A 15,236-nucleotide genomic window follows, 5' to 3' on the forward strand; every position below is an offset into this window, starting at 1 on the left:
CGTTGAGCTAATCACTCATGCATGTTCACCAGTCTGCTGAGGAGAGGTTCCAGTAGGAGTAGTGAAAAAACTGTTTTTCATTTGCTCCAATATGGCGGACAGTCAAATTGTTGGAAAATGACAAATGACACATCGGCGGAATTGGCATTAGCCAGGGAACAAAACGACATAGAGAAACCAAAATTTGGACAATGTTTTCAAAAGTTATAAGCATTTTTGCCAAACAATAATATCTCTGGAACACTAGGTGGCGCTGTGTTCAAACTTCTCATGTACCTTCAGGGCATGCTAATAATGATACATACCACATCATGTAAAGATATGTCAAATATTTTAAAAGATATTGCAATTTATGACAAAATTTTAAATGGCGGACAAAATTGGTATCCGTAATCTATAGACACCAATATCATGATTTTCTGACAAACTGTTAAAAAGTTATTGGCCAAAGATCTCATGAACTGTAGGTGGCGCTGTTCCCATATTTTGCATGGACCCTCAGATCATGGCTCAGATGTAGCGTACCAATTTTCATTTCGATTGATCAAAGTTTGGCCGAAATATAGCCTATGAACCAATTTTGCGTCAACCTTAAGTTCGAGACATCATAACTTTTGCACAAAGATGCATAAAAGAAATCGATTCAGTCGTTTCTGTGCAGCTCAGTCCAAAGATCATCTGAGCCAATTGTCGTAAGATAACAAAATTTGAGTAGCAAAAAATCTGTATATTATACTTTTCAAAATGGCCACTACTGTAATGGGCGATATAGTCTTAAATGTAAGATATTGATTGTGATCACCATAATGAGTGGAATCAGGTGTACTAAGTTTCATTTTTGTAGATTAAAGGGTTTAAAAGTTATAGCCATTTCAATGTTGAATTTTTGAACTGGTGGTGGCGCTATAGAGTTGGTCCTAGAGACTCCAAAATTGGTCCAATTACTTTTCATCACCATCTCTACAAGTGTGCCAAATTTCATCATTTTCCTATGTTCTGTTGATAGGGCTGCCATAGACACCCCATACAGAAGAAGAAGAAGAAGAACAAGAAAACGAACAATTACAATAGGTGCCCTAGCACCTTTGGTGCTTGGCCCCTAAATATCACTGAAGAATGAACTCTTCGGTAAGCAGCCACCGAGTAACCAACCAGAACACCCTAGCAACCACATCGCAACACCCTGGCAACCACTCACAACTCCCTATTATGGCGGCTAGTTTTGCAAAGAAAATGTAAAAATCGAGTTAGCTATAAAAAAAATGTTTTCTCAAAGGCAATACAAATGTTTACAAAATCAAGAACATGTAGTAATAAACAGTATGAATTAACGTGAGAGTGAACATTTTCAGGATTTATTGTTATGCATTTAGTATTTCCTAGGACATGAGCTGTTGGGTTATAAATAGAAACCAATGATCTGCTAATGGCTTTAACAGTGAAACACATTTTCCTAAAAGCATAATGTGAAATCTGCAAGAATTTCCCAAAAGCCAACAGAGGCGGTCGCTATTGAGCGTGTGTGTGTGTGTGTGTGTGTGTGTACTTCAAGTCCTCATGTAAGGTAAAGCTCAATTCTAACATTATGCTATAGCTCTTTATTTCCATCTTGTTTGGCTGATTTAATTGTGATTGTTTAAATAATCCGGTTTAAGTTTAAGGTTTATTTTTCTTTCTTTTTGAACATTAAATGCCAAAAAGCAGTTTTGCTAGTTCTGACCAGAGTTATTTTGTGATACCATTAAGTTTTTATTAATACTTTGAATTAGTTTCATTTTAAAACCGTTTACATTTAATTTGAATTTTAGGTAATATTTTAGCAATTATGTTGTGAGTTTTTGTCATTTAAAAAAAAGTATTTAAGTTATTTTAGTACATCAATTTTAACTAAATGAAAATGAGAAACGTTGCTTTGGTAGCTGAAATAAAATAACTTTTTAATATTTCAGTAAAAAAAATATAAATTTCAAGTGACAAAAATGTAATAACCCTGGTCCTTTCCTAAATACTAACTTCTAAATTCTGAGTTTTAAATTTTGTGTATATTTTGTTATATAATAAAATAACAATATTAATATTAATTATTTTGGCTGCGTTTTCCTGGAAGAGGAAGCCTTTTCAAATACATATCTGCTAAAAGTGTACTTTGCAAACTTTTAGCATGGCCTCAAAACAATCAGACATATGCTAAAAGACAAAAAAGTCACATACTCATTCACTAACAATGTCCAAAGTGTTTAATATTATAATCATTGGACCAAATTTACAAGTGCAAAACTCCACACTGATCGAACTAAATCCCAGTCAATGCTGAAAATCCATGCTTCCGTTCATAAATGTCATTCCGTTCTTTTAAGAGCTCTTCTAAGCTTATAACCAGTGGCTTGTATTTGACCAGTCACTAATGAGGTATTTATAGCAGATGTATCAGTGGGGGCTGGCATCTTCCCATTGGGGCCTGTTTGGGAATGCCTGCTAGGGCACGGTCACTTTCCTAATATATCCCATATCCCTGTTTCAGCTTCAAGACAGCACTTCGGCTCTCCATTCACAGTGTATATGTGTGAGAGTGTGTGAAACTGTTTATGCGGGTTTTGATGCTGTTGATGCCCTGCTTTATGACCTTACGACCTTCATATTGATGACGGGCACCATGATGCAGAGTACGGACGCAAGGGAAACTGAGATCGACCTGAGGGATGCAGGGGATGGAGAGGACGACGAGGGACAGCAGATGTGGAAGACGCAGCTGGAAACCGTCCTGGAGGAAGAGGAAGAAGAAGATGTAATCTCTACACAGAGTGACACCAGGCCTCTGATCAATGAACGGGACCCAAGACAGATAAACGAGTGTCTTAAGGTAATCACTTCATGTCCTACTACAAAATGTCTTTATTGTAGCACTATAGAGTCTATAGAATGTCACTTTTGATTTGTGACAGTAACTGTTGGGAGCTTTGGACCTTAAAGGACCAGGAAAATAATAGTGCTTGGTGAAATCATGACAAATGTGTTTAGACTACAGTCTCAAAATCTCCAAGCCATCAAATTAGCTTGTTTTCCATCTAAACACTCTCAATTCAAGACACATACTTGAGAAGCAATATGATTTAAAGACTGAAAATCTGTCAATAAAAAAAACAAAAAACTTAAATCAAAGGCAAACCAGGATTCTTTTTCATAACCATATTGATGAACAACAAAGACTTAATAAAAGAAATTGAGTAAAATTTATTGAGTTTATTCTTAAAACAAGAATAGATATGTCAAAGGGAAATAAAAAACAAATATTTCAAAACAATATTTTCTTATTTTTCTTATTTTATGCATCATCTTTTAATTTATGCATTGATCTTTTTTTTAAAAAATGACAGGATATTAAGTATTGTTTTCTGGGGGGGGGGGGAAATATGCTTAAAACTTTTTTAATATGGATGAATTTTCAACAACAAAAAAACAAGATATCAATTTGCGTGTTTTCAGGAAACATGACTCAAGTCATTCTCCTTCTAGAGTAAATCTTGATTTAAGATTTTTTTTAAATATTTGTACTGGGAAATACAGAGTGTGATCAATCATATTCCTAAAACCTTTGTATTTAATGACATTTAGACTGAATCTTCTCTGGATCCAAAGGAAAGAACATTGTCTTGACATTGTAGACAACCACAGCTGGTAGTGGGAGATGGATTAGAAGAACATGTGTGAATATCTTCAATGATAGACAATAATAGCAACCGCTTCTTGAATGAGCTGACCAGACAAATTACTCATCTACTTTTAGCTTTAGGGCTACTGTATTGTTTATGTTATGAACCATTGCTAATACTACATTGCAGATTGCAGTTTTCAGTTTACAATACTTAAAGAGGTTGAAATACATATCAAATACTGTGTAGTAGGCTACTACCAAAAACAGAAATAGGAGAAGACGTAGAGAAATAAATATATCCTTGTCTCGAGCTGTAGTAATAAAGCCCCGCCTTTCATTTAAAACAGCCAATTAGATGTTTTACACAACATACATGAACTATTATCCTAATATGAGCTAAAAAAAAAAAAAAGCTATTATTTTTTACTATTGTTGTCAGGTATTGGTAATGTTAGTGAAAATTAGCTTAGCCATAACTTATCCAGTCTAGTCTTTCCCTATTATATTCATGTATATATAGAAGCTGAATTCATATATTTAAATGTAGAATCATGTCTAAAATGCAAAATCAAAATAAATCATGATTTTTTTACTACTGTTGTCAGATTCATTGGTGATGTATTTTAGTGAAAGATGTTAGCTTAGCCAGCTTTGTCTTTCCCTATTCATGTAGAAGCTAATTGTATTCATAGCATATATCTAAATGTAGATTCATGTCTAAAATGTAAAATCAAATCTAAATCATGATTTATGACTTCTGTTGGCAGGTTAATTGGGGAATTAATGTAGTCTATGTTGCTAAAAGATTAGTATAGCCAATATTAGTTTAGCCAGCATCTTTCACTGTTTGTATAAAATGTAGGGCTATTTGAATGTAGTGTTTATACAAACTAAAATGAACAAAAACAGGGAGAAAAACATTTTCGAAGATGGCTGTCAGGTGACCCGACTATCATTAAAGCGACATTTTCAATTTAAGGTAGATGAGGGCGAACAAAAGATGCTACTTTACTGAATTTTCTCTTCCGACAGGTTAGTTTTGAGGATGTGATAGCAGAGCCGGTGTCGGTGCGCAGTGGGGATCGGGTGTGGATCTGGAGTCATGCTCTTTTCGAAGTGTCCAGGGTCTGGTTTTACCGTGTCATCACGGCTTTGCTGGCTGTTCCAGTGTCCCTCATTGCTGGGATTCTTTTGGCCGTCATCAGCTTCGTTCACATCTGGTATACGAGCTGATTACATTTATGCTTTTAAACAAAGCGACTTATTGCATACCTGCGTATAGATGAAACATTCTAAACACAAATTTTATAAAGAACTGATTTTTTTTCCCAGGTGTAAGAAGATTAGAAGTCTTTATTAGGCTACTTATTTATTTCAATTAAGAGAAATAAATCCTAAGCTTTTACTTTTTACTCTGTTTCAGGTTCTTTACACCATGTGTGCAGGTTGTCTTGATAAACACCGGGTGTTTGCAAACTTTATGGAGCGGCATTTTAGACATAATCATCCTGCCCTTCTTCCAAAGCGTAGCCAAGTGCTGCAGAGGGATAAATGTTGTTCTCTCACGGGAATGAGAAACATTCACTGGAATCGGTTGAATCAATTCAAATGGGAATTCACATTGAACTTTTGGGCAGATGTGTGGCCATCTGGCTCCTGGTGCATGTCAAATGGGACCATGCCCAAATGCTTAGCAGGATGAATGTTAACTCACTGCCAAAGACTGACAAGATATTTGGAAATGCATGAAGGTTGCTTATGTATGAATGTATTTTTAAAGGGACAGATCACCCAATAATGAGAATTCAGTCATTTATTCACTGTCATGTTGTTCAAACTAGTGATGGGGACGAGACCGCCAATGCCGAGTCCGAGTCAAGACCGAGTTTTTGAAGGGTCGAGTCTGAGTCGAGACCGAGTCCGTTGGTTTTCAAATACAATCGAGTCCGAGTCAAGACCGAGTCTTTGAAGGGTCGAGTCCGAGTCGAGACCTAGTCTTTGAGGAAGCAAGTCCGAGTCGAGATTTTGTCTCGACATGTCAGTTTTGATATTCATGATTTAATATCACCCCAGTTAATAATCAACAGTTAGGCCTACAGACTAAGCTAGATTGTGAATTGTTTAGAGGAGCAGTCTTAATGTCTTAATATGGACTATGCTTTTACTATCATTAAAAAAATCCCTACCATATGCATCATCTTCTGCCTATTTTTCTAAAATGCTTCAACAGTGCTGCTGTCATCAACATGTTAAGCCCACCCTGACTTTTTAAATCATAGTTAGGACATGCAGAGCAAATTCAAATTTTTTAGTGGCATGTCTAAATTAGTAGGCTTAGCTACTTTATAACATTTTCCAATATTTCCCAGTTTAAAATATTTTGACAATACACTCGAATTCAGTATCTTTTAAAACTTTGTTCCCCCATAACTAGTGATGGGGACTAGACCGCCTATGCCTAGTCCGAGTCAAGACCGAGTCTTTGAAGGAACAAGTCCGAGACGAGTCCGAGACGAGTACTACATCACTAGTTCAAACCCCACATGATTGTCTTCTCATGATTCTTCTGTGGAGCTTTTTGTCATTTTTATATGTTCCATGAAAGAAATAAAGTCATACTGGTTGGGAACGACATGAGAGTGAGTAAATGATGACAGAATATTCATTTTCTGATTAACCCTGTGTGTTTTATACAGACTTCATCAATGTTTTCGTTTTATTAAGTAATTTATTACCAAAGGTGCCATAAAACATGTTTGCAGCTGGTGCGGGATGAGAAATCCTGCGTTTTGGTTTATGATTATGGTTAAACATATGGCTATTAACATCTTTTGTGTATTCTGATGACCTGTTTTGCATTGCATTGAGGACACATTGTGTTCTTTGAAGTATTCTCAAGGCAAAAGCCCTTTCACTTGAAAATATAACCAATTGGTCCCAACTATCCAATTAAATGGTTCACTCTTCATATGCTAATATGAGTCCTCCAAAATAACAGTAAGGGCTGATTCGGTAACGCACTCAGCTTTAAGCGTAAACAATCAATCTGCCATAGTCACTTTAATCTGATTAGCTCCATTCTAGCGCACCCTAGTGTTGGGGAGATCAGATCCATGCACTTCCCATTTGAAAATGCTCTTCAGTTTCATAATGACATTTTAAAGCACATCCAAAATTCTCTCGAGGTCTTAAAGGAATAGTTCACCCAAAAAATGTAAATGTACTCACCTTAATATTATTCTAAACCTGAATGACTTTCTTTCTTCTGTGGAACTTAAAAGAATAAAGATGTGAGCTTTTTGAGTGAACTATCCCTTTAACTCCAATAAGATGACTCCTGTAGAGCTCAGGGTACAGATGCATCATGGATCTATAAATAATGGCAATCAAAACGGGTGCGTCTGTTACTTGGAAAAGGAAAACACAAACATGGCTTGACACATACCAAGAGAATGTGTAGTAGATGCTAAAAATTGCCTGACATGTCAGTGTTTCATTGGATGTCTAGAATGTTGCATTTAAGTTTAAAAAGCAGTTTTTGCAACCATGTACAGAATGTCAACCTTTATTTTCAAACAAGGAAGACATAAGTAGAAAATACAAAGAGATAACTGAAGGTTTTCAATAAAGGTAGATGTTTCAGTGCGGGTGGATGTACAAATGGTACATAGTGCATAGAAAATCGTAACATTTCAGTCTGATCCAGTATACTTAAAAACAACCAGTGGCACATCCCATAGAACAAAACTAAACTGCAATTCACATTTTTGTGATTCTTATGTCTTATCATGTTAGTTTTTGATTAATTAAAGGAATGGAGTGGAACACAATACCTATACAAATCATAAATACATTTGACCCTAAAATGAAAAAAGTCTTTCCTCATGAACAGCACACCTTGTACATCATTTAGCCTTGTGAGATGGTTCAAAAACGAAAAATTCCCAATATCTCCATGTTCTACCTGGCAGTATTTGATAACTAAAACAATTGCTCAGTCTATACGAGAACAGAAATGAAGCATATTATAAACAGGGCTTCAGGGAAGTAAAAAAAAAACATGCGTTGGAATGAAGAGGGTCTCATCTTTTGTTGAGTATATAAAGAACTGACTAAACCGTGGAGGAAAGGGTAGTTTATGCCACCTGAATCATCTGGCCCACTGTGTCCTCTTCAGCCTCATCCTGCTCAGATTTCTGTGAGGAGAAAGGAAGATAAATAAAGTTTATGAAAATGTCATCAATATGATGTGCTATTAGGGCAGTGGTTCCCAACCTTTTTTTGTCTGAGACCCCCTTTTTCCCAATAAAATATTTTAGGGCCCCCCTTCACATTTAATGATATTATTGCTCTTGTAAGCTTGCAGCAAGGATGACAAAATATGTTGTTTTCAAACAAATGGTATGTTCACTATAACCAGATAGGTTTATGCACAAATAATAGCCTATAATATTGAAAATACAATAACAAAAACATCAGTAGGCCCTTTGTAATTTAAAAACGTAAGCCTAGGAGAAGCCTATATATTGGCCCTATTTGAAATGCAAAACCAAAAATATTCCCACTGGTGTGTAGGTAAAAAAAGAAAGAATATAGGCTATTACTAAATGACTGCTGTCTGGGGCCTCAATACTTGCACGTTATTTGTGAGGCTTTATCAATGTGAGGCTTTGTTTTTTACGTTTTTGGCGCTTTAGCGAGCGATAGTAAACTTGCGTTTATTAACGGAATAATGCGCCTTTCGAAAGAACGTTATAGCCGGAACTACCTCTCTGTGTACGTCTATGACGAGTCACGCCGGTTCTGGGCTACTCCGCAGCGGCAGCGATCCGAACCAGTGTAAAATAGTCCCAATGTAAACACTTATTATAGGTGTACCATAGTGGTTCAGGATAAGACAAAAACACGGATTGATGGATTCATGATGAACTCGCTCATTATATAAATTTTGAACAGGAAAAAGTTAAGGACTTTTGTTTAATGCTCATTGCTCCAAACTTTTCAAAATATGACGCGACCCCCCACAGAGCTCGCTGAGGCCCCCTTGTGGGCCGCGACCCCCCTGTTGGGAACCAATGTATTAGGGGATGACTGGTGTTGAGTGAACTCTTACCTTTTTGAACCATGAGAATTTTCTGCTAGTGATCAAATTGTCTGATATACAAAATATTCGTGATCGACTCAACTCTACATACATTTCAAACCATCTCCAACTAATGAGCCTCAAAATATATTACATTTTATATTGAAGAATTTGTTTATATGCAACCCTTTGCACAATAGAAATCGAATATTTAACTCTTTATCAGCATGTAAAAAAAACAACAACTGCAAGGCATTACTAACAAAGTATAAATCAAGAACAATGGTTTATTTGCATAAAAAGGGCATATATCATCAAGTAACAAACATAACTGTAATGTAAATGCAAACAAGGGCCCAAATAGAGCCCGCTATAAGAAACATAAAATGGCAAAAGCAATAACAAAGCCACAGCTTTGGGCAAAGATAGAAGAGCGTTGAAAGGTGCAAGCCAAGCCATACATCACAAATGAAAACAGATCATTTTGAATGACTATTCATACCAGTAAGATGGTAAAAAGGACAAATAAACACAGCTTGATACATCTTAGCATCCAGTGAGTTTTTACGGCATGGAAGGACAAACGGCAGAAATGCAGACAGAACAAAGATGTCAAGGCTGAAGATTTCCCTTTAAAGTAGCAGTTAGACATTTAAGACAAGAAACCTTTAACATTGACAGGGTGAAATGTGCTAATCACCCATGTTTACAGCTGAAGCTTTTTGAAAGAAGCCGTTTCCAGTTAGCAGAGCTCAAACATAATATCTTTAGGCTGCACACTAACATGTGCAGTTAAACAATTAAATTATTAAAAGAAATAAAAAGCTGCAAGGAAGCACAGCAGTTACAAACATGGGAATAAGCTGTACATTGTATTTGCTCAAACTATATACTAGAACATATATACTAAGATCTTAGTATGCATGTTCAGTTTAACTAGTTGGAAATGCCAATAAACTCATAGACAGAGACAGTTCGGACATGAATATGTCACAGACGCATGAGGTAGCTCAGGCACAGAGCCGCAGCGTATGGATGATCTACGTTAAATTAGGTGTATACAGCGAGTTCAGTCTTTCGTGTGGGACACGAGCTGGGATTGGATAGATCACCCCAGAGGCGGGGCAGAGGTGGATGGCCAATGAGAGCTGAGCTCAAGCCCCTGGCTCACCTTAAGAGCCTGCATGGCCATTTCTTCTTTTTCCTTTGGAGAAAAGAAGCGTCCACCGTCTCCACGCTTCCTGGCCATGGCGTGACGATGACGGGACTCGTGCAGGTATTTCTGGAAGGGAAAACATATTGAAGAGATTGGGAAGGTACAGGATTATTCGCCGTCAATCACATTTCAGAATGGAAATTAAATTAAATATGTATAATGAGTCATATAATTATATTTATCACTGCAGATAAAGCAATAGTTATTGCGGTAAAATTATACATACTCTTCTCTCTTTGGGTATTTTGCCCTCAGCCTCTAGTTTGGCACGGGCTTGTCTCCTTTTGAGAATCCGGTGATACTGTTTAGCGTTTACGTACAGAGGTTCCTCCTCCAGCATCTCTGCTCCAGGAAGAGGAATGCGCTGCATGGTGGGAACCGACCCGCCACCCCCTGGGACCATCTGATTCAATTATAAACACACACACAAATGTTAGCAAATATGACCTAAATAGATCATCTGTGTACAACAAGAAGTCCCTTTCGCTTATAAATAAAAGTGACCAGAGATACTCACCATGACCATTCCTCCAGCATTGACCATGTTTCCCGCCATGGGAAGAGTGACCGTCACTGTGCCCTGGCCGGTGTTAGTGGTGTTTGTGTTGGATCCAGCTGAGACTAACTGAGCCCCTGCTAAAGATGCAGCTGGAATTGTGATCATTCCTGGATGGACAAATAAAAAAATGCATTCAATGCATATCGAATGAAGTGCCTATTGAAAGTATGACTAGCTAGCTTAACCTAACTTTGCTTAAAATTGCATGATGTTTATGGGTTAGTGTTTTGCAGTGGAGTAGCAGTGTTACCCTGCTGCAGGATGGTCCCATCCGCATTAACAGGCTGGTAAACGATGGTCTGTCCTTCAGCGGTTTGAGCCACCTGTTGACCCTGTACAGTGATCTGCTGCTGACCCTGAGAATATACAAAGGATGAGTGTTTATTTGCCATGAACTTGCATATTTAACTGCAAGAGATACTTCTAGCAGGTGCTCCTTTATGTTTGTTGAAATATGTGTCAAAATGAAGTTAGCAAACCTGGAATATATCGTAGGATACCTGGTTCTGTCCTGCAGTGACTGCAGTTTGTGGCTGTTGAATGATGATTTGTTGGGTCTGTCCCTGCTGACCCTGTAGCTGTAAAGTCTGTCCACCAGGAAGCTGGATCTGACTGGGTTGTACCAACTGAATCTGTGGCAAATTTAGTCATTTCATTACAATTACATCCCCAATATCTTGATGGAACGACTATATTAACTTAGACTGCTTGACTTTTACAGTTGTTGCTAATTTACTGGATAAGATTTTTTTTAATTCTTTACTCACAAGTATATATTTTAGAGCTTATCATAAATGTATATTAATTATTTTTTAAAAATGCCCATAGAGTTATAAAATTGTATTAATTTACATGTATTTCCATGTCTAGAAATCACAATGTTAAAATAAGGCTTCCTCGTTTATCCAGGTTTTCCAAGACTGTGAGAATCCTGGTTCTTCAAAGACAAAAGTTGAATTAAAATACGAATTAAAATACGAATATCTTGATTTTCTGTTGTTTTGTCTTAATCAATTTAACTGGTTGAGAACCATTGCTATATAGCCTTAAGTATTAAAATAACTACAGAAATTGAATAAGTTGGTGAAAATGGTATATTTTGGTGTTTTTTAACCAGAAACTGCATGTAAAATCAGCTCCACCCACCTGCTGCAGCCCCTGTGTACCAGATACTGGTACTTGCATGATGGTTTGACCTTGTCCTCCTGTCATGGCCTGTACCATTATGGGCTGCCCAGAGGAAGTGATGAGCTGACCCCCACTGACTTGTACCATAAGAGGCTGCCCTTGGACCTTAGAAGAGGATGCATGAAAAAATAAATAAAAATAAATAAATAATAGTTTTATGACAACTTTAAGATAATTTACCTATGAAAGCCCATTTTTGACGCATAAGAAAAAAAAAGTAAAAATGATGACTTCAAAAGTCAAAAATTATTACATACTAAATCAGTCAAAATGACGTAAAAAGTCAAAATTATGACTTAAATGTCACAATTATGAGATAAAGTCATAATTTATTTTTTTACGTCAGAATTTTGACGGACTTTAGTATGTGATAATTTTTACTTTTTAAATCATAATTTTCCCATTTTAATCTTATAATTTCAACTTTTTAAATCACAATTCCATTTTTTACATTTCGATTTAGTGTCATAATTTTCACCTTTTTAAGTCATAATTGACTTTATCTCATACATTAATAATGACTTGTCACAATTCTGATCTTTTGTAATAATTCTTTTTAAGTCAAGTTTCAACTTTGAGTTTTTAAGTCAATTTCAACTTTGACATCATAATTGCAACTTTTTAAGTCATAATTCTTAATCTTATAATTAAGACTTAGTATGTCTTAATTTCTACTTTTTATGTCATAATGACTTTTGTCATAATTTTGACTTTTCAAGTTATAATTGTGACTATTCTTCTCATAAATATGACTGTGTATCATAATTACGACTTCTTGTGTCATAATTCTGACTAACCAGAGTATGGATTTTTTTTTTCTTATTTGGCACAAATGGCCTTCCATACATTACAGGCATACGAATATGAAATATTTCCGTTTGTAAAAGCGGTTTCATTATGATATACATTGAGGCAATGCAAAACACAGGTGCATGCAGGAAAATGCAGTGCATTTGAATGTCCGAAATGCAAAAAGTTGGTGGTGCAGCTGTTCTGTGGGAGATTTTATAATACAAAGTCATGCATGTGGGTGTTCTTTGGACACTGAAATTCTTGTAAATCATAGTGAGTGATAAACTTAAACTGAGACAGATGCAAAAAGCACAGGTCACAGATATCTGATACCTTAACATTGCATTCGTCATTATTACAATGCAATACTAGCAAACTGATCTCAGACTCAGATCAGAGGCAATGTGAGTTGAAAATGCCATGCATGGGGATTTGGAGACAGCAGAGGGGCTCAGAAAGCCAACCACTACCTGAAGAACCTGCTGGGTTGCAGTCTGGCCTACCTGAGGCTCAGTCTGCAACTGCACCGCAGTCACTGTGCCCTGGGCCAGAGATAAGGGACTGTCACCATACTACATACTGACTAACGTGACTCACAGATTAGTAAAAACACACACAAAAACTTTCCTTCTATGGTTTAATACCACACTGAGATGCTTTATTACTACATATACTAGTCTTTTTGATGCATTTCGAAGTACAGACTTCAATAGAGTACATCATAATCAGATACTGTCTGTAAGTTTCACACATTACCTGTTGTTGGATCTGTCCACTGTTGGTCTGCACCACTATCTGCTCTCCACTAGTTGTCGTGGTGGTGGTGTACTGCTCCATGTTTGCCCTCTGACTTCTGCGGGTTATGAGAGATGAGATCAAAATGGAACTTAAGTCTGGAAGAAAAAAAAAGCAACAATGTTGTTGTTGCATTAATCTGATCTCTTATGCAACAGCACATCCATCTAATGAAAGAAGCTTAAAAGATAATGCTAAACTGCATTTCTGGTTTACAACATAACATACATCATTTTAGTCAGCTCTTTAAATTATTATCTCTGTTTATGATATTAATGAGGAGATCCTACATTTATATATGCACGTTATTCCCAAAAAACAATTGGAAATTAAAATATTTATATATTTGTAATTTCTGGTATTACTGCGTACTAAATTAATTCCCTGTATTGTTACCTTTGAATGTTTATAGTTGACTGGATTAATTTAACTTCAGATTAACAAAAATGAAAATATGTAGCACAATGGTTTTCTTTTAAGTTCTTTGGATTTTCATATAAATATAAATGGAACACAAATAATATCAAGGTATATATCAAGTAATATCATTTGATACCACAACTGTATCATATTACAAACACACGCAGTACATTTAAAAATATTTTTTGAAGACAGAATCACTTTTGTTGTTATTCTTACTCCCTCTCCCTGAGAAATATGAAACATGCATAAAAAACAAGAAAACCTAGATATTATAATTTTCTGTAAGAACCTTTGTTGTTGTGATTATTAAAGTCATATTTATCTCTCAATATCATTTTGTTTTGCTTCGTGTCCGTAAGTGTTTGCATGCTTAAAAAAATTCAAATGAAATGAGTATTCAAACAGAAAAAAGCTGAAAGGAATGGGACACCGTTGTCTGTTAATGAAAAACATTTGTCATATTTTTCACTATGATATGTCTTCATATTTTTTTTAAACTGAGAAGCAAAAGAAAAATCTGCTATAATCAGATTTTATTCTACACATGAAATAAATGCAAATGTTTTCCTATTTACATGACTGAAATATAAATGCTATGCTGCATGACATTACAAGTATATTGTTGTTGACCTAGCTTGTAGATTTACTACAGTAATATAAATAAAATACAGGAAACGACAAGAAATGTGTTTTCCATTTCTAAAAGTACAAAGAAAAACAATGTGTTTGGGATTCGGTTTTAGTTTCTATTACCATTAAATTTATCTGATGTTCTTCAGTTTCACCCGTCGGGTTTTTGTATCGTCACTGACGCTTTTGTAGTGTTGCAACATGCATGTTTCTCACAAACGAAACTCTTTCTCCTTTAAACAGAACATCTTAAATAAGACTGCTCAATATTGTAGTGTTTATATGGTGTTAATACAAATACTAAATCTTTGTTTAAAACATTGCTGCCGCTGCTGCGTTAGCACATTCATCTCCGTTTTCTAATGCACTACCCTGTTTTTTTATAGCAAAACAATGATTAAAGCCAAACAAATACCAAGACTTATTAACCCTCTTTTAGTTGATTAAAACCAATACATCAACATACTGGCTCCAATCGACATTTTAGACCCTGCCAAAGTCAGGAAAATATACAACAAAGACTGGCCTAAAACTGGGCCTATAAAGACGCCAGCGCTGCTTAACGGAAAAACAACAAAATTAAACCATATCTCGAAATTGTTTATCGTATTAACCACATAATTAGAGACATACACGTGCATGCCGTCCACTGAGTGGACCTTGACATACACAATCCACACTATTCCTGTTTATAATGATTTTAGTCATTTGGTTGGTCCGTCACACACCAATCCCCAGCTAACCGACCGAGTCCCATCCCCTCCCAGCAGCGGCGCTCACTCACCGTCCTCGCCGCCGCCCGATGCACCTCTGATTGGCTCCGATGGCGGCGCCTGGAGCCCAATCACACGACGCGTCTCGCACAGGAGCCAAAATGGCGCACTAGGCAAAAAACCGC

At 36.3% G+C, this 15,236-nt stretch overlaps 2 protein-coding genes across 30 annotated transcripts; one reads left to right on the forward strand and one right to left on the reverse strand.

Annotated features, from left to right (window-relative positions):
- Positions 1-1,006: 1,006 nt before the first annotated feature.
- On the forward strand, positions 1,007-7,494 carry cav4a (caveolin 4a). The gene is made up of 4 exons (XM_077203874.1): positions 1,007-1,128; positions 2,522-2,860; positions 4,685-4,872; positions 5,076-7,494. Exons 1-4 carry the CDS (start codon positions 1,117-1,119, stop codon positions 5,224-5,226), a joined length of 690 nt encoding a protein of 229 aa, XP_077059989.1. The 5' UTR covers positions 1,007-1,116; the 3' UTR covers positions 5,227-7,494.
- nfya (nuclear transcription factor Y, alpha) lies at positions 7,202-15,220 on the reverse strand. 29 transcript variants are annotated; one of them, XM_077203863.1, is made up of 10 exons: positions 15,123-15,214; positions 13,247-13,383; positions 12,994-13,032; positions 11,657-11,803; positions 11,011-11,142; positions 10,761-10,866; positions 10,469-10,617; positions 10,178-10,354; positions 9,907-10,017; positions 7,202-7,848 (listed from the first exon to the last, which is right to left on the reverse strand). In XM_077203863.1, exons 2-10 carry the CDS (start codon positions 13,325-13,327, stop codon positions 7,789-7,791), a joined length of 1,002 nt encoding a protein of 333 aa, XP_077059978.1. In that variant the 5' UTR covers positions 13,328-13,383; positions 15,123-15,214; the 3' UTR covers positions 7,202-7,788. The 29 variants fall into 29 exon arrangements, with proteins under 29 accessions (XP_077059978.1, XP_077059974.1, XP_077059975.1 ...); XM_077203859.1 differs by having other exon boundaries at positions 12,961-13,032; XM_077203860.1 differs by lacking the exon at positions 15,123-15,214 and adding an exon at positions 14,462-15,109 and having other exon boundaries at positions 12,961-13,032.
- Between the last annotated feature and the right edge of the window lie 16 nt (positions 15,221-15,236).

This window comes from Siphateles boraxobius, unplaced genomic scaffold (genome assembly GCF_051911475.1).
Source record: "Siphateles boraxobius isolate OS27281-9 unplaced genomic scaffold, OSU_SipBor_1 5, whole genome shotgun sequence".
Lineage (NCBI taxonomy): Eukaryota > Metazoa > Chordata > Actinopteri > Cypriniformes > Leuciscidae > Siphateles > Siphateles boraxobius.